This window comes from Oncorhynchus nerka, linkage group LG5 (assembly GCF_034236695.1).
Source record: "Oncorhynchus nerka isolate Pitt River linkage group LG5, Oner_Uvic_2.0, whole genome shotgun sequence".
In the NCBI taxonomy this organism is placed as follows: domain Eukaryota; kingdom Metazoa; phylum Chordata; class Actinopteri; order Salmoniformes; family Salmonidae; genus Oncorhynchus; species Oncorhynchus nerka.
In genome coordinates this window covers 9218098-9240288 of record NC_088400.1, presented here as the reverse complement: position 1 = coordinate 9240288, position 22191 = coordinate 9218098, and the positions used below count along the sequence as shown (strand labels likewise).

At 45.0% G+C, this 22191-nt stretch overlaps 2 protein-coding genes across 6 annotated transcripts in view; one reads left to right on the top strand and one right to left on the bottom strand.

Annotated features, from left to right (window-relative positions):
* Positions 1-16767, top strand: LOC115115624 (glutathione peroxidase 3-like). Its single transcript, XM_029644116.2, has 5 exons — positions 1-148; positions 4579-4729; positions 6519-6636; positions 7694-7793; positions 15809-16767. Exons 1-5 carry the CDS (start codon positions 59-61, stop codon positions 16037-16039), a joined length of 690 nt encoding a protein of 229 aa, XP_029499976.1. The 5' UTR covers positions 1-58; the 3' UTR covers positions 16040-16767.
* A 141-nt stretch (positions 16768-16908) lies between these two features.
* The window catches only part of LOC115115623 (TNFAIP3-interacting protein 1-like), a 40628-nt gene continuing 35345 nt past the window's right edge, over positions 16909-22191 (bottom strand). For 3 of the 5 annotated variants that reach the window (XM_065018316.1, XM_065018315.1, XM_065018313.1), the window contains 3 exons: positions 19901-20119; positions 19310-19370; positions 16909-19079 (listed from right to left, as the gene is read on the bottom strand). In XM_065018316.1, coding sequence (XP_064874388.1) covers positions 19039-19079; positions 19310-19370; positions 19901-20119 — 321 coding nt within the window. In that variant the 3' untranslated portion in view covers positions 16909-19038. The remainder of the gene's footprint in view (positions 19080-19309; positions 19371-19900; positions 20120-22191) is intronic. The other 2 variants (XM_065018314.1, XM_065018317.1) reach the window with 2 other exon arrangements.

Sequence of the window (22191 nt, the reverse complement as noted above, 5' to 3'; positions counted from 1 at the left end):
TGATTAACCAGATCCCAGGGGAAGGAGAAGGAGCAGACAGGTCCCTCTCACTTTCACGATGCGGGGCATGCAGGAGAGTATGTGGGTCCTACCTCTGGTTCTACTGGGGCTGTTAAAGCCCTGGGCTGCAGGCTACTCACTCAGTCAGGTAATTCCATTCTGTAAATTGATTAATATATTATATAGCCTAGTGATATTATGATTGACACAATATAATTTCATTTGAAAAATATGGTTGGGAGAACTAAATTGCTACATAGGCTAGTATATTACAGGTGGCACTTTGTTTTTATCGTTTTGGTGTAGTCAGTTATGATTCTGTTTATTTCACAATCCAGTGGTTGCTGTTAAATTTATTATTTCTATCGGGGGACTAAACATTGACTTATCCTTGGAGCGTCACGCGAACCATTACGCAAAACTCGGCTGTTATCTTACTATCATTGTAAGTGACACGTCGTTGGAATGGACGTTTCCAGAAAACCACTGACCACCTGAGAATCGTAAAAAAAACAAAAACACCATCCGACAGATACAATTAGGGCTGACCCTGTTTAGTCGACTAGTTGATTATTTGGTCAATAAACTGTTGGCCGACTGAGATTTTTTTGTTGTTGTCAAGCAGTCGCAATTTATTTTATTTTTCATGACACATGAGATACCTTTCCTGACAGATTTGCGCCTGTCTCAGTGGACTAATCCATTGCGTATGGAACAGTCCGTGAAGCACCACGCGTGCCGCGAGACTATTTGTCTTGGTAGCCAAGTTATTTGATCAAATTGATCAAATAAGTGAAATTGCACTCGTTTCTCAATTGCATTGCTTTTCCATAAGTGACTACTGCTTTGGACCTGACACCGTTTGTGAGAGTATTCCTTAGGCCTACAGTAAGCCTGTGTGTGAAAATAATTTTCCTTGGGTATAATTTATAATGTTGAGTCAATAAAGTGAGTGCGGCTAAGATGCGCAAGGCACGTCTCTCTCCAGAGTGCGCTTTCTCCCGTCATTTCACTCGCATTCATTGTTTCATAACTTAATTGTGTGAATCTACAATGTTTGTTTGGTTACGTAATTTATCCAATATACACTACATGACCAAAGTATGTGGACACCTGCTCGTCGAACATCTCATTCAAATATCGTGGGCATTAAAATGGTATTGGTCCCCCCTTTGCTGCTATAACAGCCTCCACTCTTCTGGGAAGGCTTTCCACTTGATGCTGGAACATTACTGGTGGGACTTGCTTCCATTCAGCCACAAGCATTAGTGAGGTTAGGCACTGATGTTGGGCGATTAGGCCTGGCTAGCAGTCACCGTTCCAATTCATCACACAGGTGTTTGATGGTGTTGAGGTCATGTCTCTGTGCAGGCCAGTCAAGTTCTTCCACACTGATCTCAACAATCCATTTCTGTATGGACCAAGCTTTGTGCACGGGGGCATTGTCATGCTGAAACAGGAAAGGGCCTTCCCCAAACTGTTGCCACAATGTTGGAAGCACAGAATCGTCTAGAATGTGATTGTATGTTGTAGCGTAAAGACTTCCCAAACCATGGAAAACAGCCCCAGACATGATTCATCCACCAAACTTTACAGTTGGCACTATGCATTTGGGTAGGTAGCGTTCTCCTGGCATCCGCCAAACCCAGATTCATCCGTCAGACTGCCAGATGGTGAAGCGCGATTCATCACTCCAGACAGAGAACCCGTTTCCACTGCTCCGGAGTCCAAAGAACGGTACCGTTCTGGGAGCTTGTGTGGACTACCACTTCGCGGCTGAGCCGTTGTTGCTCCTAGACGTTTCCACTTCACAATAACAGCACTTACAGTTGACCCGGACAGCTCTAGCGGGGCAGAAATTTGACAAACTGACTTGTTGGAAAGGTGGCATTGTATGATGGTGCCACATTCAAAGTCACTGAGCTCTTCAGTAAGTCCATTTTACTGCCAATGTTTGTCTATGGAGATTGCATGGCGGTGTGCATTTGTTTTTACACCTGAAATATTATAATCCACTAATTTGAAGGGGTGTCCACATACTTTTGTATATATATATATATATATATATATATATATATAGCCTACAGTCCTTTACCATTCTCATTGTGGACACTTTTGAGCTCACAACCTACAGTGCCTTGCAAAAGTATTCATCCCCTTGGTGTTTTTTCCTATTTTGTTGCATTACAACCTGTAATTTAAATGGATTTTTATTTGGATGTAATGGACATACATGTAATGGACATACACAAAATAGTCCAAATTGGTGAAGTGAAATGAAAAAAATGAGAAAAAATAGAAAAAGTGGGAGTATGTATTTGGAAATATGTATTCACCCCCTTTGCTATGAAGCCCCTAAATAAGATCTCATGCAAACAATTACCTTCAGAAGTCACATAATTAGTTAAATAAAGTTCACCTGTGTGTAATCTAAGTGCCACATGATATGTCACATGATCTCAGTATATATACACTTGTTCTGAAAGGCCCCAGAGTCTGCAACACCACTAAGCAAGGGGCACCACCAAGCAAGCGGGACTATGAAGACCAAGGAGCTCTCCAAACAGGTCAGGGAAAAAGTTGTGGAGAAGTACAGATCAGGGTTGGGTTATAAAAAAATAACCGAAACTTTGAACATCCCACGGAGCACCATTAAATCCATTATTAAAAAATGGAAAGAATATGGCACCACAACAAACCTGCCAAAAGAGGGCCGCCCACCAAAACTCTCGGACCAGGCAAGGAGGGCATTAATCAGAGAGGCAACAAAGAGACTAAAGATAACCCAGAAGGAGCTGCAAAGCTCCACGGCGGAGATTGGAGTATCTGTCCGTAGGACCACTTTAAGCCGTACACTCCACAGAGCTGGGCTTTACGGAAGAGTGGCCATAAAAAAATAAGCAGACATGTTTGGTGTTCGCCAAAAGGCATGTTGGAGACTCCCCAAACATATGAAAGAAGGTACTCAGATTTTGTTTTTTGGCCATCAAGGAAAATACTATGTCTGGCGCAAACTCAACACCTCTCATCACCCCAAGAACACCATCCCTACAGTGAAGCATGATGGTGGCAGCATCATGCTGTGAGGATGTTTTTCATTGGCAGGGATTGGGACACCATGCGTAGGGCTGGTGCCATGTACCCCGGTATGGTTCTCAATCAGAGGCAGGTGTCGTTAGTTGTCTCTGATTGAGAATCATACTTAGGTAGCCTTTTCCCACATGTGTTTCCTGGGTGATATATTTTCCGTTTCAGTGTTTGCACCATTCGGGACTGTTTCGGTTTTCATTTTGTATCTCTTGTTCTTTTTGTATTCTGTATTCATTCTCATTAAATTACATTATGGATACATACCACGCTGCATTTTGGTCCTCAGATCCTTCCTACTCCTCCTCCTCAGAAGAGGAAGAATAAAGCCGTTACAGAGGGCAACTTTGAGGGCCCAGAATACAATGTTGCAAGTTCGATAGCCTAGCTCAAGCCAGACCCAGTTGATAGTTGATACAATGTTTCAAGTTCATTGCAGACAGGAGTAGAGAGATAAATGCAGTTGAAGAAAATGAACAAACCCCCATGCTTAGCCAGTGTGATTTATAGGATATATTTTCTACTTGCAATATTTTTATTTGTTGGCTTTATGTAGGCTAATTTGACCTAGTTGGCAATAGAACAGATACGTTATTATAATTTAAATTAAATTGTTCAACGAAAATGTGCACATGAACATCATAACTGGTTTGGTAGAAATGGTAAGATAAATTGGCATTCCACATGAAAAAGGTTGCCGACCCCTAGTGTAGCCTATTACCCGCACCTTCAGGATCTTATTGACAGGCCAGCAGCAGCGGGAGGGGGGGGTGGGGGGGTTGTGAATACCCTTTTCTTCTTCTGGTTATCTTGATCTCTGGCTCCCTCTTGAGTCATTTATGTCTTTATTATTTCATCCAACGTGCTGAAAGTGCGTGTCATTCGGTCAAGGGCCAAGTGTCTGCGGGTTTTCGGTCTTCCCTTGCGGTTGATTTGATGAATTAAGGTCACTGATTAGTAAGGAAATCACCTGGTTGTCTAAGTCTTAATTGAAAGGAAAAAACAAAAACCAGCAGACACTAGGCTCTCCATGGAATGAGTTTGACATCCCCTGGTTTAAAGCATCAGACAAGCTCAGTGCCTATATCATAAAACACATAGGGGTGTATATATATATGTGGGAAAATCTATTGGTCGAAAGAACAGACGACACTCGGTTGACCAAGATGTATTTTAGTCAAGGACGACCCTAGACAGATAAATACACATTATTCATTATGTAAAGAAAGTAGAATACTAGTGGTTACATTCTTGGTCAATTAGGAGGCACATATATCACTATTGGATGTCATTGATTAGTTTAGATTTTTGTTGAAGATTGAAAACTGGTTCTATGTGTTTTGACCTATTTTCTAAAGACGAGACGAACAGCTGATAGCACCACAAGAAAGTATATGCATAAATAAACACACTTCAGGGAAAATGGCTATACAGCAGAGAATATGCATAACCCGTTTAAATGTGTGTGTGTGTGTGTGTGTTGATCCTCAGGTGTGTGACCCATCTAAAGATGGCACGATCTATAACTACAAAGCTAAGACACTGAATGGGAGTCGTTCAGTCTCCCTCAGTGAGTACATGGGGAAGACCGTCCTCTTCGTCAACGTAGCCACTTACTGAGGACTCACCTTCCAGTACCTGGGTAAGACTGTCTGGTTTAAGACTAACATTATAACAGTAGGCTAACAGTGGAGTTAGCAAGCTGCAGTAGGCTAACAGTGGAGTTAGCAAGCTGCAGTAGGCTAACAGTGGAGTTAGCAAGCTGCAGTAGGCTAACAGTGGAGTTAGCAAGCTGCAGTAGGCTAACAGTGGAGTTAGCAAGCTGCAGTAGGCTAACAGTGGAGTTAGCAAGCTGCAGTAGGCTAACAGTGAAGTTAGCAAACTGCAGTAGGCTAACAGTGGAGTTAGCAAACTGCAGTAGGCTAACAGTGGAGTTAGCAAGCTGCAGTAGGCTAACAGTGGAGTTAGCAAGCTGCAGTAGGCTAACAGTGGAGTTAGCAAGCTGCAGTAGGCTAACAGTGGAGTTAGCAAGCTGCAGTAGGCTAACAGCGGAGTTAGCTAACTGCAGTAGGCTAACAGCGGAGTTAGCTAACTGCAGTAGGCTAACAGCGGAGTTAGCTAACTGCAGTAGGCTAACAGTGGAGTTAGCTAACTGCAGTAGGCTAACAGTGGAGTTAGCTAACTGCAGTAGGCTAACAGTAGAGTTAGCAGAATGCAGTAGGCTAACAGTGGAGTTAGCTAAATGCAGTAGGCTAACTCGAGGCTTCACAGTAGACTGGCCCCACGCTTATAGTCTTGGGTGGTATACCGTTTATACCGTATACCGGGGAATTTCAAAATACCAGGCTGTATGATTTCCAATACCCACATGCGTGCTACGACACTGCTTATAACTAAGAGATCGATTAAATATAATCATAGATATAATCTAATCCTATTATATCCAGGTCAGGGCTCCAGCTATGCATCTGCTTTGCTAACCTACTAGCTAAGTGACTAGATGTCAAGATCAAGCTTCTTGATTATTATAGCAGACATTCAATCCCCTCCTGGATCAAGATGCCTGTTGCCTATAAATAATTTTTTTTAATAGCACCGCTTGTGTGCAAATTCAATACTACCGTATAGCCTGGTATGGTACAGGAAACATGAACATCTGGATACAGCCCAACCTTACCCACACTTCGTTTAATCCCCACAACCATGTAAATCCCTCTTACAATGAGCAAGTCCACACATAGACTAACAGGCTTGACTGACTGAGGCCTAGATTCAATCTGATCAAGCGTTAACCGGCGATAGCTGTCACCCGCATAGCTGACGTTTTGGCTGTGTTGGAGGTGGGAACTGCTTTGGAGCTGTCAGATCGGTGAGCTGCTGCTCTTGTAATCATTGTCAGGAAGCCACACCCAGAAGGAGGAAGTGTACAGGCTATATAGAAATAATGACATTCTAATTGAAAAATCATTAAACGAAATCATGAGGATTTCTATCAGCCTAATGGAGGTGCAGATTACATCTCACATTCCAGTGTTGGAGATTGTAAACAAAGGCTGTTAATGCGACTCCATGCGGCCAATGGCAATGTCCGCTTTTGGTATAATGCCGGGAGCCGCTTGTGGATTTAACAGAGCTAACGTAGTTTCAACTCACGACACATTTCAAAAACAACCGCAATGCAGATGTCGGTTCTGATCCTAGGAATGGAGCCCCTAGAGTGCTCTGCAACAAAGACAAAGGCTAGTCCATGTGTGACCAGAACAGGGGAACTGTAGTATACGCCCTTTGACCTCAAGTTACCCAAAAGGGTTTATCGGATTGATCTTGTTGTTGTGTCATCTTTCTATTATAAAACCTTTAATCCAGCTGTGTGTGTGTGTGTGTGTATGTATGTGTGTGTGTGTGTGTGTGTGTGTGTGTGTTCTAATCAGAGTTGAATGCACTACACGAGGAGATGAAGGATTATGGGTTTACCATTCTCGGGTTCCCCTCCAATCAGTTTGGAAAACAGGAGCCAGGAGAAAATCATGAGATTCTGGCCACTCTAAAGTAAGTATTGTTTGTCTCTCAAAGACCCTTTAACAATTGAACAGTCATTAAAATACATATAAAGTGGTCTAATGTATATGATATACTGTACATTACCAATGTTTTTATTATGAAGGTGAAATAAAACTGAAACTAATACAAGTGTCATGCCAATAAAGGCAAATCCTCTGTCAATCAACAGAGCTTCATTTAGTTTGGGAAGAACATCCCAGGATTGGGAGATCAGTTTCTGAGATGCGATATACAGATCCCTAAAGTATAGCTCGCTCTGAGAATAAGCAACATTCCTATGGTATCTGGTCCCTCTAGCCCACCTTAGACTCTACCCCTGGCCAGCTTAAACCCCATGTTCACCAGACTGTTAACCCTGGTTTCATCAGTGTCTGCCTTCAGTATATTTGGGTTTATAACCTGGGTTGTTAACCTCTAGTAAAAGCAGAGATTGTATGTTTAAGAAGCTTAACAGTGTTGTGGTTTGTGTTCGTGTCACATAGTCTGTCTATCTAGGGCAATAGCTTAGTGAGTTTGGCACCCATTAAAAAGGTCCTTTAAGTTCTCAAAAGCATGTCTAGCCAGTGTCCGTGTCCCAAATGGCACCCTATTCCCTAAATAGCGTGCTACTTTTGACCAGGGCCCATACGGATCTGACCAGGCTCCATCAGGCTCTGACAAGGCCCCATGAGTCTCTGACCAGGCTCTGACCAGGCTCTGACAAGGCCCCATGAGGTTCTGACCAGGCTCCATCAGGCTCTGACAAGGCCCCATGAGGCTCTGACCAGGCTCTGACCAGGCTCTGACAAGGCCCCATGAGGCTCTGACCAGGCCCCATAAGGCTCTGACCAGGCCCCATAAGGCTCTGACCAGGCCCCATAACGATCTGACCAGGCCCCATAACGATCTGACCAGGCTCTGACCAGGCCCATAAGGATCTGACCCATAAGGCTCTGACCAGGCCTCATAATGCTCTTGTCAAAAGTAGGGGACTATATAGGGAATATAGTACAATTTGGGAGGCAGCCCAGTGATAAGTGTATCTCTCTCTCTCCTTGGGTTCCAGGCATGTCCGACCAGGAAATGGATTTGTTCCAAACTTCCTGCTATTCCAGAGGGGGGATGTGAACGGAGACACAGAACAAGGAGTCTACACTTTCCTTAAAGTAAGCAAGTGTTTAGAGAAAGTGTTCAGGAAACGCACTCAATATTCCCAGGTTTTCCAGAAATCCCCAAAACCTTCAACCAAGGACTTCTGGAAAACTTCAGCATTGGAAAGTTATCAGAAACAAGTTGACTGATTGTTGTCATGGAGATTTACCTGGTCAGATTCCCACTATAATCCTAGTGTACAGTGGAGTCAATAACACTTTGTGGGCGATTTACCTGGTCAGATTCCCACTATAATCCTGATTCCCACTATAATCCTGATTCCCACTAACTATAATCCTGATTCCCACTAACTATAATCCTGATTCCCACTAACTATAATCCTGATTCCCACTATAATCCTGATTCCCACTATAATCCTGATTCCCACTAACTATAATCCTGATTCCCACTATAATCCTGATTCCCACTATAATCCTGATTCCCACTATAATCCTGACTGAATTATTGGACAGATACTGTGGCTGTGACAGCTGGCAAAATCAAACCTGTAACAGAAACGGAACTGGGTTACACAGAGATAATTATACCGTAACATTCACTGTGTCTATTGGGTACAGACATTGTGTTTAATAGGTCTAACAGTAAAGACATGTCATTTAATGGTACAAATGTATTACATTTTTTATTGTGGCATGAACACAACCAGTCATGATGTTTTCATCTGATTGTCAAATAAATCACTTCAAAGAGTAGGCTACCTCCGGCTGCTCACGTTCGTCCTCTCCAAATAATCCCAGCATCCAAACAGTGCACTGTGCACGCGCCATTTAATGAATGGAAAGAGACCTCTGTTACAAACAGGGTCATTTGTATTTCGTATTTGGGGTTCTTATGGCTCCCCATTAGTTCCTCCCAAGGCAGCAGCTACTCTTCCTGGGTTTATTATGGATCCCCATTAGTTCCTGCCAAGGCAGCAGCTACTCTTCCTGGGGTTTATCATGGATCCCCATTAGTTCCTGCCAAGGCAGCAGCTACTCTTCCTGGGGTTTATTATGGATCCCCATTAGTTCCTGCCAAGGCAGCAGCTACTCTTCCTGGGGTTTATTATAGATCCCCATTAGTTCCTGCCAAGGCAGCTACTCTTCATGGTGTTTATTATGGATCCCCATTAGTTCCTGCCAAGGCAGCAGCTACTCTTCCTGGGGTTTATTATGGATCCCCATTAGTTCCTGCCAAGGCAGCAGTTACTCTTCCTGGGGTTTATTATGGATCCCCATTAGTTCCTGCCAAGGCAGCAGCTACTCTTCCTGGGGTTTATCATGGATCCCCATTAGTTCCTGCCAAGGCAGCAGCTACTCTTCCTGGGGTTTATTATGGATCCCCATTAGTTCCTGCCAAGGCAGCAGGTACTCTTCCTGGGGTTTATTATGGATCCCTGTTAGTTCCTGCCAAGGCAGCAGCTACTCTTCCTGGGGTTTATTATAGATCCCCATTAGTTCCTGCCAAGGCAGCTACTCTTCATGGTGTTTATTATGGATCCCCATTAGTTCCTGCCAAGGCAGCAGCTACTCTTCCTGGGGTTTATTATGGATCCCCATTAGTTCCTGCCAAGGCAGCAGCTACTCTTCCTGGGGTTTATTATGGATCCCTGTTAGTTCCTGCCAAGGCAGCAGCTACTCTTCCTGGGGTTTATTATGGATTCATGTTAGTTCCTGCCAAGGCAGCAGCTACTCTTCCTGGGGTTTATTATGGATCCCTGTTAGTTCCTGCCAAGGCAGCAGGTACTCTTCCTGGGGTTTATTATGGATCCATGTTAGTTCCTGCCAAGGCAGCAGCTACTCTTCCTGGGGTTTATTATAGATCCCCATTAGTTCCTGCCAAGGCAGCTACTCTTCATGGTGTTTATTATGGATCCCCATTAGTTCCTGCCAAGGCAGCAGCTACTCTTCCTGGGGTTTATTATGGATCCCCATTAGTTCCTGCCAAGGCAGCAGTTACTCTTCCTGGGGTTTATTATGGATCCCCATTAGTTCCTGCCAAGGCAGCAGCTACTCTTCCTGGGGTTTATCATGGATCCCCATTAGTTCCTGCCAAGGCAGCAGCTACTCTTCCTGGGGTTTATTATGGATCCCCATTAGTTCCTGCCAAGGCAGCAGGTACTCTTCCTGGGGTTTATTATGGATCCCTGTTAGTTCCTGCCAAGGCAGCAGCTACTCTTCCTGGGGTTTATTATAGATCCCCGTTAGTTCCTGCCAAGGCAGCAGCTACTCTTCCTGGGGTTTATTATAGATCCCCATTAGTTCCTGCCAAGGCAGCAGCTACTCTTCCTGGGGTTTATTATAGATCCCCATTAGTTCCTGCCAAGGCAGCTACTCTTCATGGTGTTTATTATGGATCCCCATTAGTTCCTGCCAAGGCAGCAGCTACTCTTCCTGGGGTTTATTATGGATCCCCATTAGTTCCTGCCAAGGCAGCAGTTACTCTTCCTGGGGTTTATTATGGATCCCCATTAGTTCCTGCCAAGGCAGCAGCTACTCTTCCTGGGGTTTATCATGGATCCCCATTAGTTCCTGCCAAGGCAGCAGCTACTCTTCCTGGGGTTTATTATGGATCCCCATTAGTTCCTGCCAAGGCAGCAGGTACTCTTCCTGGGGTTTATTATGGATCCCTGTTAGTTCCTGCCAAGGCAGCAGCTACTCTTCCTGGGGTTTATTATAGATCCCCATTAGTTCCTGCCAAGGCAGCTACTCTTCATGGTGTTTATTATGGATCCCCATTAGTTCCTGCCAAGGCAGCAGCTACTCTTCCTGGGGTTTATTATGGATCCCCATTAGTTCCTGCCAAGGCAGCAGCTACTCTTCCTGGGGTTTATTATGGATCCCTGTTAGTTCCTGCCAAGGCAGCAGCTACTCTTCCTGGGGTTTATTATGGATCCATGTTAGTTCCTGCCAAGGCAGCAGCTACTCTTCCTGGGGTTTATTATGGATCCCTGTTAGTTCCTGCCAAGGCAGCAGCTACTCTTCCTGGGGTTTATTATGGATCCATGTTAGTTCCTGCCAAGGCAGCAGCTACTCTTCCTGGGGTTTATTATAGATCCCCATTAGTTCCTGCCAAGGCAGCTACTCTTCATGGTGTTTATTATGGATCCCCATTAGTTCCTGCCAAGGCAGCAGCTACTCTTCCTGGGGTTTATTATGGATCCCTGTTAGTTCCTGCCAAGGCAGCAGCTACTCTTCCTGGGGTTTATTATGGATCCATGTTAGTTCCTGCCAAGGCAGCAGCTACTCTTCCTGGGGTTTATTATAGATCCCCATTAGTTCCTGCCAAGGCAGCTACTCTTCATGGTGTTTATTATGGATCCCCATTAGTTCCTGCCAAGGCAGCAGCTACTCTTCCTGGGGTTTATTATGAATCCCCATTAGTTCCTGCCAAGGCAGCAGCTACTCTTCCTGGGGTTTATCATGGATCCCCATTAGTTCCTGCCAAGGCAGCAGCTACTCTTCCTGGGGTTTATTATGGATCCCCATTAGTTCCTGCCAAGGCAGCAGGTACTCTTCCTGGGGTTTATTATGGATCCCTGTTAGTTCCTGCCAAGGCAGCAGCTACTCTTCCTGGGGTTTATTATGGATCCCTGTTAGTTCCTGCCAAGGCAGCAGCTACTCTTCCTGGGGTTTATTATAGATCCCCGTTAGTTCCTGCCAAGGCAGCAGCTACTCTTCCTGGGGTTTATTATAGATCCCCATTAGTTCCTGCCAAGGCAGCAGCTACTCTTCCTGGGGTTTATTATAGATCCCCATTAGTTCCTGCCAAGGCAGCTACTCTTCATGGTGTTTATTATGGATCCCCATTAGTTCCTGCCAAGGCAGCAGCTACTCTTCCTGGGGTTTATTATGAATCCCCATTAGTTCCTGCCAAGGCAGCAGTTACTCTTCCTGGGGTTTATTATGGATCCCCATTAGTTCCTGCCAAGGCAGCAGCTACTCTTCCTGGGGTTTATCATGGATCCCCATTAGTTCCTGCCAAGGCAGCAGCTACTCTTCCTGGGGTTTATTATGGATCCCCATTAGTTCCTGCCAAGGCAGCAGGTACTCTTCCTGGGGTTTATTATGGATCCCTGTTAGTTCCTGCCAAGGCAGCAGCTACTCTTCCTGGGGTTTATTATAGATCCCCGTTAGTTCCTGCCAAGGCAGCAGCTACTCTTCCTGGGGTTTATTATAGATCCCCATTAGTTCCTGCCAAGGCAGCAGCTACTCTTCCTGGGGTTTATTATAGATCCCCATTAGTTCCTGCCAAGGCAGCTACTCTTCATGGTGTTTATTATGGATCCCCATTAGTTCCTGCCAAGGCAGCAGCTACTCTTCCTGGGGTTTATTATGGATCCCCATTAGTTCCTGCCAAGGCAGCAGCTACTCTTCCTGGGGTTTATCATGGATCCCCATTAGTTCCTGCCAAGGCAGCAGCTACTCTTCCTGGGGTTTATTATGGATCCCCATTAGTTCCTGCCAAGGCAGCAGGTACTCTTCCTGGGGTTTATTATGGATCCCTGTTAGTTCCTGCCAAGGCAGCAGCTACTCTTCCTGGGGTTTATTATAGATCCCCATTAGTTCCTGCCAAGGCAGCTACTCTTCATGGTGTTTATTATGGATCCCCATTAGTTCCTGCCAAGGCAGCAGCTACTCTTCCTGGGGTTTATTATGGATCCCCATTAGTTCCTGCCAAGGCAGCAGCTACTCTTCCTGGGGTTTATTATGGATCCCTGTTAGTTCCTGCCAAGGCAGCAGCTACTCTTCCTGGGGTTTATTATGGATCCATGTTAGTTCCTGCCAAGGCAGCAGCTACTCTTCCTGGGGTTTATTATGGATCCATGTTAGTTCCTGCCAAGGCAGCAGCTACTCTTCCTGGGGTTTATTATAGATCCCCATTAGTTCCTGCCAAGGCAGCTACTCTTCATGGTGTTTATTATGGATCCCCATTAGTTCCTGCCAAGGCAGCAGCTACTCTTCCTGGGGTTTATTATGAATCCCCATTAGTTCCTGCCAAGGCAGCAGTTACTCTTCCTGGGGTTTATTATGGATCCCCATTAGTTCCTGCCAAGGCAGCAGCTACTCTTCCTGGGGTTTATCATGGATCCCCATTAGTTCCTGCCAAGGCAGCAGCTACTCTTCCTGGGGTTTATTATGGATCCCCATTAGTTCCTGCCAAGGCAGCAGGTACTCTTCCTGGGGTTTATTATGGATCCCTGTTAGTTCCTGCCAAGGCAGCAGCTACTCTTCCTGGGGTTTATTATAGATCCCCGTTAGTTCCTGCCAAGGCAGCAGCTACTCTTCCTGGGGTTTATTATAGATCCCCATTAGTTCCTGCCAAGGCAGCAGCTACTCTTCCTGGGGTTTATTATAGATCCCCATTAGTTCCTGCCAAGGCAGCTACTCTTCATGGTGTTTATTATGGATCCCCATTAGTTCCTGCCAAGGCAGCAGCTACTCTTCCTGGGGTTTATTATGGATCCCCATTAGTTCCTGCCAAGGCAGCAGCTACTCTTCCTGTTGTCCAGCAACATTAAAACAGTTATATACAGTTTAAAATATTACATGCCATTACATTTCATAACATTTTACCCAACACATTTAGTGTGTTCCCTCAGGCCTCTACTCTACTACAACATATCTACAATACAACACCCATGTGCACATCTGTGTAGAGTGTCTTATGTGTGTGTCTCTTCACAGTCCCCGCTGTTTCATAAGGGGTATTTTGTCATTTTTTAAATCTAATTTTACCGCTTGCATCAGTTAGCTGATGTGGAATAGAGTTCCATGTTGTCATGGCTCTATGTAGTACTGTGTGTCTCCCATAGTCTGTTCTGGACTTGGAGATTGTGAATATATCTTTGGTGGCATGTCTTGTGGGGTATGAATGGGTGTCTGAGCTGTGTGCTGGTTGTTTAAACAGACAGCTTGGTGCATTCAGCTTGTCAACACTTCTTACAAATACAAGTAGTGATGAAGTCAATCTCTCTTCCACTTTCAGCCATGAGAGATCGACATACATATGATTAATGTTAGCTCTGTGTACATCTAAGGGCCAGCTGTGCTGCCCTGTTCTGAGACCGGTGTAATTTTTCGAGAAAACTAGAGCCTGTAAGGACCTGGCTTGTTGATAGTTCTGTTAAGAAAGTAGAGAAGTGCTTTATTATGGACAGACAACTGTAATGGCATTCAGCAGGTGTCATAAGGCCTACAACACTGGCTCTATTCATGGTTGCCAAGGGAAACCATACTTAACCAAAAATGTGAACAAGAAAAAAGCGTCAGAGCGAAACAGCACCCCTTTGTCCCAGTATTTTTAGCCCATGTATCTCATGCACTCTGGACAAAAAGAGTATAACTTGGGATCCTTCCTGTAGCTCTCGTAACATCCTTCTGATAGGACAACATAACCTGCCCAACGGTAGTTCTAACCCTGTCTTCTAGAACTGTTCTAACACTACAACCCTGTCTTCTAGTATTGTTCTAACCCAATAACCCTGTCTTCTAGAACTGTTCTAACCCTATAACCCTGTCGTCTAGAATTGTTCTAACCCTGTCGTCTAGAATTGTTCTAACCCTGTCTTCTAGAACTGTTCTAACCCTGTCTTCTAGAATTGTTCTAACCCTGTCTTCTAGAATTGTTCTAACCCTGTCTTCTAGAACTGTTCTAACCCTGTCTTCTAGAACTGTTCTAACCCTGTCTTCTAGAACTGTTCTAACCCAATAACCCTGCCTTCTAGAATTGTTAACCCTGTCCTCTAGAACTGTTCTAACCCTGTCTTCTAGAACTGTTCTAACCTTATAACCCTGTCTTCTAGGACTGTTCTAACCCTTTAACCCTGTCTTCCAGAACTGTTCTAACCCTGTCTTCTAGGACTGTTTTAACCCTGTCTTCCTGAACAAACTGTTCTAACCCTGTCTTCTAGTACTGTTCTAACCCTATAACCCTGTCTTCTAGTACTGTTCTAACCCTATAACCCTGTCTTCTAGAACTGTTCTAACCCTGTCTTCTAGAACTGTTCTAACCCTATTACCCCCCGTCTTCTAGAACTGTTCTAACCCTATATACCTGTCTTCTAGAACTGTTCTAACCCTTTAACCCTGTCTTCTAGAACTGTTCTAACCCTGTCTTCTAGAACTGTTCTAACCCTGTCTTCTAGAACTGTTCTAACCCTATAACCCTGTCTTCTAGAACTGTTCTAACCCTGTCTTCTAGAACCGTTCTAACCCTGTCTTCTAGAACCGTTCTAACCCTGTCTTCTAGAACCGTTCTAACCCTGTCTTCTAGAACCGTTCTAACCCTGTCTTCTAGAACAAACTGTTCTAACCATGTCTTCTAGAACTGTTCTAACCCTTTAACCCTGTCTTCTAGAACTGTTCTAACCCTGTCTTCTAGAACCGTTCTAACCCTGTCTTCTAGAACCGTTCTAACCCTGTCTTCTAGAACAAACTGTTCTAACCATGTCTTCTAGAACTGTTCTAAACCTTTAACCCTGTCTTAACACTATAACCCTGTCTTCTAGAACTGTTCTAACCCTGTCTTCTAGAACCGTTCTAACCCTGTCTTCTAGAACCGTTCTAACCCTGTCTTCTAGAACAAACTGTTCTAACCATGTCTTCTAGAACTGTTCTAAACCTTTAACCCTGTTCTAACACTATAACCCTGTCTTCTAGAACTGTTCTAACCCTATAACCCTGTCTTCTAGAACTGTTCTAACCCTGTCTTCTAGAACTGTTCTAACCCTATAACCCTGTCTTCTAGAACTGTTCTAACCCTATAACCCTGTCTTCTAGAACTGTTCTAACCCTGTCTTCTAGAATTGTTCTAACCCTGCCTTCTAGAATTGTTCTAACCCTGTCTTCTAGAACTGTTCTAACCCTATAACCCTGTCTTCTAGAACTGTTCTAACCCTTTCTTCTAGAACTGTTCTAACCCTGTCTTCTAGAACTGTTCTAACCCTATAACCCTGTCTTCTAGAACTGTTCTAACCCAATAACCCTGCCTTCTAGAACTGTTCTAACCCTATAACCCTGTCTTCTAGAACTCCTGCCCGCCAGTAGGGGACAGCTTTGAGAACCCCACCAACAGGCTGTTCTGGGAGCCCCTGAAGATCAACGACATCAAGTGGAACTTTGAGAAGTTCCTGGTCGGACCGGATGGGAAGCCCGTGATGAGGTGGTTCCCCAGGGTCCCAGTGTCTGAGGTTCGGGAGGACATCCTCAAATACTTCCGTCAACTCTTCTCCCAGTCCACCCAGCAGAACATTGACTAAGATTTTATGTGCCGATGTATCCCAAATGGCACCCTAATCCCAAGATAGTGCACTACTGGAAATTCTCCAATTCACCAGGGCCCTGGTCAAAAGTAGTGCACTATATTGGGAATATGGTGCCATTTAGGATGCAACCTGTGTTATCAGGGCTGGGGTCGATTTCATTTCAGTGGAGTAAATTCCTGTATTGAAATTCAGCCTACAGATTTATTAGATTCACCTTTTTAGATACATGAAAACACAGTGGACTGGTGTCCAGGGTCCAGATTACACCTCTTTCTGGACTAAAAAGCACTTTCAATGGAAATTCTCCAATGAGTATGCTGTCATTTTATTCCAAGAGTAGGCTTAATCTGGATCAAGGAAACCAATGTCATAACACTATTTTTTTCCATCCTTGTCAAAAAACCCTCTGACAAGTCATGTCTGTGTAGAATAGAACATTATTCAACTGATTTGTAGAAGAAAATGTCAATCAATTCAAATGAACGGCTGGCTGTGGTGGTAGTGGGTAATGGGTCGCTGGTCGTAGAGGAGGTGGCATGTTGTATGAAGGTGAGGCTTGAAAACAGCGCGTCTGTGGTGCCAAACCTGAGTTCTAGGGTCCAGGCCAGTCCTTCAGTGCATTCAGGCTGGGCCTGGTAACCCTGGGAGCCATGTTACCTCCTGGTCCTGCCACCCAGTGCTGCTGCCTGACTAATTCATGTCAATAAATCACGTCAGTATAACATGGTGCCAAGTTCTTCCTGTAAACGATGATGAACTGTGGTGTGTGTGTGGCCACTCAAATGCTTTCACAAAATGTCTAGGTCAACAAAGAAAACTTTTTTTTTTTAAATGAAGATGACCACCAGAGTAAGACGTACAAAGACATTTAGGAGATGTTTATTAAGCCAGTTTAAATACAAAAAGTCTCATCACATCAGTAATGTGCTTTTTGCCTCCTGCAAACACTCCAGAATTACAAACTAGAAAAAGACCACTGCCAGAGGGGGAAAGAAACCAAGGCATTCCTTTCAAAGAGTAATTCAACCATTCTGGAAACTAACGTCTCTAAAAATATAAGTCTGATCCAACTGGATTTACAGTGAACATTGTGAATTAACACCCATCTTTACCAGTCTGAATGCAACATACACAAAGGTTTATAATATCCATACATATGCAATCCTATGTAGCTTTGATTCAGGAGATTAGTTCACCACCAAACCAAATCACACATCAGAAGGATTGGTGGCTCTAGGGGGTAGTGACCAACCCCTCGCCCCTTAAAACTCCAGACACCAGGGAAGATATCAAAACATCGTAAAGTATAGTAGTAATAACTCCACGCCATTTTGTCAACACCTATCCAATCCTCTGATCAACAGAAGTACCTGGGGTAAGGTACAAGGCTGGGTTTGGAATTCAAACCGGCTCTTGACGGTATCACAGAGGCTCACAGGACTGCCGGATAGATAGGATATTAGTATGGAGCTGCTGGTCTTACAGGATTGAGACAGAAGCCAGCAGAGTCAAGGACGTGGCCCAAACAGCATCCTATTCCCTATATAGAAAAGGGACTTTTGACCAGGGCCGGGAGTCTGGCTGAGGTGGTTTATCACGGAGGTAATCGCTGACTGACTGATCCTTAGGGGTTAGCAGATTCTCCGTAAAAAATTTAAAAAAAGAGCTTAATTTCCTCTGATGCAAAAGAAAAAAAAGACATGACTGACAGGTTAAAAGCAATATGATGGAGACCAATTGTACCCCGTTAACTCAATATAAAATGCACATATTACAGCACCTACAGTATACTGACCATACTCTGCTAGCAGAGTGCTCAGGTAGGCTAACGTTTACAGCAACCAGAACAGGCCTACTGTAGTGCTATCAACTGTCAGCATTAGGGAAGGAAAGGAAGTCAGGAAAGGAAGCCATTCAAGACTATTGGGACAAAGCCTGGATACACTACGACCTATGACCCAATCCTCCAGACATATGACTGGACAGCTTTGGGGGTAAATATGTTGAGGACTGATCTACCTTAGGATAGCAATACATATTGAAATCGATGATCAAATATTTAAACCAATTAAATCAAAAAAGGTGTTGCATTGAAATTACAGCGGTAATTTTTGGCCAATCGGGTACGTGCGCATGTATGTGTGTAACCAACATACAATGTCAATAGCTATAATATATTGGGAGTACACTAACAGAAAGAACAGCATTACTAAAAGACAAGTGATTTACATTTAGTCAATGCAACCATCAAAAAAACAGTAGATTATAAATAAAATGACGACAACAATCATGATTTTTTTTTGTTGGCATGATATACCAGCTAAATTCACTTCCCAAGTTTAATGTGTTATAACAAATCACTGTATGAACAGTTATACTTGTGGTAGAGTTCTAGAACACCAACAGTACTGAACACATCCCACGGTTACGATTTCTATAGATTCCAATTCCAAGGCAATTGACCTTTTTTCATTATATAAATCGTTGGAATGAATACAAGTAGTACTTGTTGTTATTGACATGGGATAATAAGACCCCTTTGACCCTACGAGAAACAAAACTGCTTTGTAAAAACTTTACATATTTTGCAAGTGGGACGATCGTCAATAGCCGATAATCTCATGGGTATATTGTCTTAAATATTACATTTGGATCATTTCAACCTATTACACACAAATGACTTCAGTTCCTGCATAGAATCATATGAAGCAGATGTTGAATCTCCTCCAAAAAATGAAGAGGTTAAAAAAGAAACGCATCTAAATTATAATATATTTCTGAATAGCGAAAACAGTGTTTCACAAGTAGGCTTATAAAAAAGGCAAGTATAAACAACATTACAACAGGATATCTACAGTTCAGTAGGAAAATTATAGTTCAAATCACACCTGGTCAACAGAAAACTAAGTGATTCATGCTGCTACCACCCAGCTGGCTCCACGGTGAGAGAACCAATGGTAGAGAGGACCTTAGTGCTTTCCAGGGTCAATATTCTATCGCTCTCTTCTTCCAAACCCAGTTGCGGTGGACTGATCTATAGACAAGAGTAGAGGAAAAGGTTTAGCTCTTAAGCAATCAGCCACTCCAGAGAACGAGAGAGAGAGAGAGAGAGAGTTTTGCAACAAACAAATATTCAGGTAACTTTTCCCAACCAGATATCCTGGTTGGAGGATCCAGAATTTCCTGCTTCCTGCTTGATCTTCCAACCAGGTTTTCCAGAAGTTTGCAACCCTTTTACCACAGCCATCTGTTGTGTCAGCGTACCCATGTTCTCTGGTGGAGGTCTGGAACCATCCCCGGCGCCGGCCCACCTGGGGCCTCTGGGCTGGGGGAACGATGACAGCACATTTTTATTCATATAAGTCCTTTTTTACATAAATTGTCACAAAGTGCTTTACGGTAACCCAGACAAGGCCTCCAAAACAACTAGTAGCTGCTCCGTGGCAAAGGGAACACGCTCCGTCTTTGTCAGTAGCTATTTAAAAAGATATATATTTTACCTTTATTTTACTAGGCAAGTCAGTTAAGAACAAATCCTTATTTTCAATGACGGCCTAGGAACAGTGGGTTAACTGCCTTGTTCAGGGGCACCTTGTACCTTGTCAGCTCGGGGATTTGAACTTGCAACCTTTTGGTTACTAGTCCAATGCGCTAACCACTAGGCTACCCTGCCGCTATAATCTAGGGGTAGTGGCTAGCGGTCCATTTGGGATTGGGTCACTGGATCATATTCACTAGGAACCAAAACGGAAGAAATAGGGAACGACAACCTGACAAAAGGTCCAATAAGAAAACGCTTATTTTCGTTTTCAATTGCAAAACAGTTTCCACTATTAAATCTATTGTGATACGGACCCTTACCGGTGTGAAGTCGCTACGTTCCGTTTGCGCTACACTGTCGGCGGCCGCGGCGATGTTGAGTATCCTGGGTTGGTGGTGTATTGTCCGGATGTCCTGTCCCGGGCCTCCTCCTGGAGCCACCTGCATAAAGGGACCACAGTAGGGAGGGCTCAGAGAGACGTTTATGGTGCCTGAGGAGGGGTCTGAGGTACGCCTCTCCTGCTGCTGCTGGCCCTACCAGGGAACACAGGGACACACACACCTCGGTGATCCCGGTCAGAGCAGAGTAAAGCAGGGCAACAGGGACACACACCTCGGTGACCCCGGTCAGAGCAGAGTAAAGCAGGGCAACAGGGACACACACCTCGGTGACCCCGGTCAGAGCAGAGTAAAGCAGGGCAACAGGGACACACACCTCGGTGACCCCGGTCAGAGCAGAGTAAAGCAGGGCAACAGGGACACACACCTCAGTGACCCCGGTCATAGCAGAGTAAAGCAGGGCAACAGGGACACACACCTCAGTGACCCCGGTCATAGCAGAGTAAAGCAGGGCAACAGGGACACACACCTCGGTGACCCCGGTCATAGCAGAGTAAAGCAGGGCAAGCAGGCAGGTAGAGGAAGCACAGCACCCAGTCACTTGGATTTATACAACAGATCTAGTTGATCTACGTCTGGAAATACGGAGGGGGTTGTTTTCAGACAGGCAAAGGAATGTTCCAGTAGTTTGAGATATAACTGGAGTAAAGCACAGCCCTAGTCGGTGCTCCTCAAAACAGACAGGAAGTGAAGCACAGCACACAGCTATTTGTACTTATCAGGAGAAAATCCATCCTATTGCTGTCATTACTTCAGGGATGTCTTTAAGTGCCATGTGAAACTAGACTGATAGGGCTCGTCTTCACATGACTGTGGTGGTAAACCGGTCTGTCTGACTGAGGGGTTAGCCTATAATACCTGTACTAATGGACTAGGATCACCACAGCCATGTGAAGACAAGCTAAACCCGTCTATAGCGGGAGATGAGAAGGGACTGAGGCCAGGTGACTACAGTACCCGTCTATAGCGGGAGATGAGAAGAGGCCCGGTGACTACAGTACCCGTCTATAGAGGGAGATGAGAAGGGACTGAGGCCAGGTGACTACAGTACCCGTCTATAGAGGGAGATGAGAAGGGACTGAGGCCAGGTGACTACAGTACCCGTCTATAGCGGGAGATGAGAAGAGGCCCGGTGACTACAGTACCCGTCTATAGCGGGAGATGAGAAGAGGCCCGGTGACTACAGTACCCGTCTATAGAGGGAGATGAGAAGAGGCCCGGTGACTACAGTACCCGTCTATAGCGGGAGATGAGAAGAGGCCCGGTGACTACAGTACCCGTCTATAGTGGGAGATGAGAAGAGGCCCGGTGACTACAGTACCAGTCTATAGCGGGAGATGAGAAGAGGCCCGGTGACTACAGTACCCGTCTATAGCGGGAGATGAGAAGAGGCCCGGTGACTACAGTACCCGTCTATAGCGGGAGATGAGAAGGGACTGAGGCCCGGTGACTACAGTACCCGTCTATGGTGGGAGATGAGAAGAGGCCCGGTGACTACAGTACCCGTCTATAGCGGGAGATGAGAAGAGGCCAGGTGACTACAGTACCCGTCTATTGCGGGAGATGAGAAGAGGCCCGGTGACTACAGTACCCGTCTATAGCGGGAGATGAGAAGAGGCCCGGTGACTACAGTACCCGTCTATAGCGGGAGATGAGAAGAGGCCGGTGACTACAGCACCCGTCTATAGTGGGAGATGAGAAGGGACTGAGGCCAGGTGACTACAGTACCCGTCTATAGCGGGAGATGAGAAGGGACTGAGGCCCGGTGACTACAGTACCCGTCTATGGTGGGAGATGAGAAGAGGCCCGGTGACTACAGTACCCGTCTATAGTGGGAGATGAGAAGGGACTGAGGCCAGGTGACTACAGTACCAGTCTATAGCGGGAGATGAGAAGAGGCCAGGTGACTACAGTACCCGTCTATAGCGGGAGATGAGAAGAGGCCCGGTGACTACAGTACCCGTCTATAGCGGGAGATGAGAAGAGGCCCGGTGACTACAGTACCCGTCTATAGCGGCAAATGAGAAGGGACTGAAGCCCGGTGACTACAGTACCCGTCTATGGTGGGAGATGAGAAGAGGCCCGGTGACTACAGTACCCATCTTTAGTGGGAGATGAGAAGGGACTGAGGCCCGGTGACTACAGTACCCGTCTATAGCGGGAGATGAGAAGAGGCCCGGTGACTACAGTAGCCATCTATAGTGGGA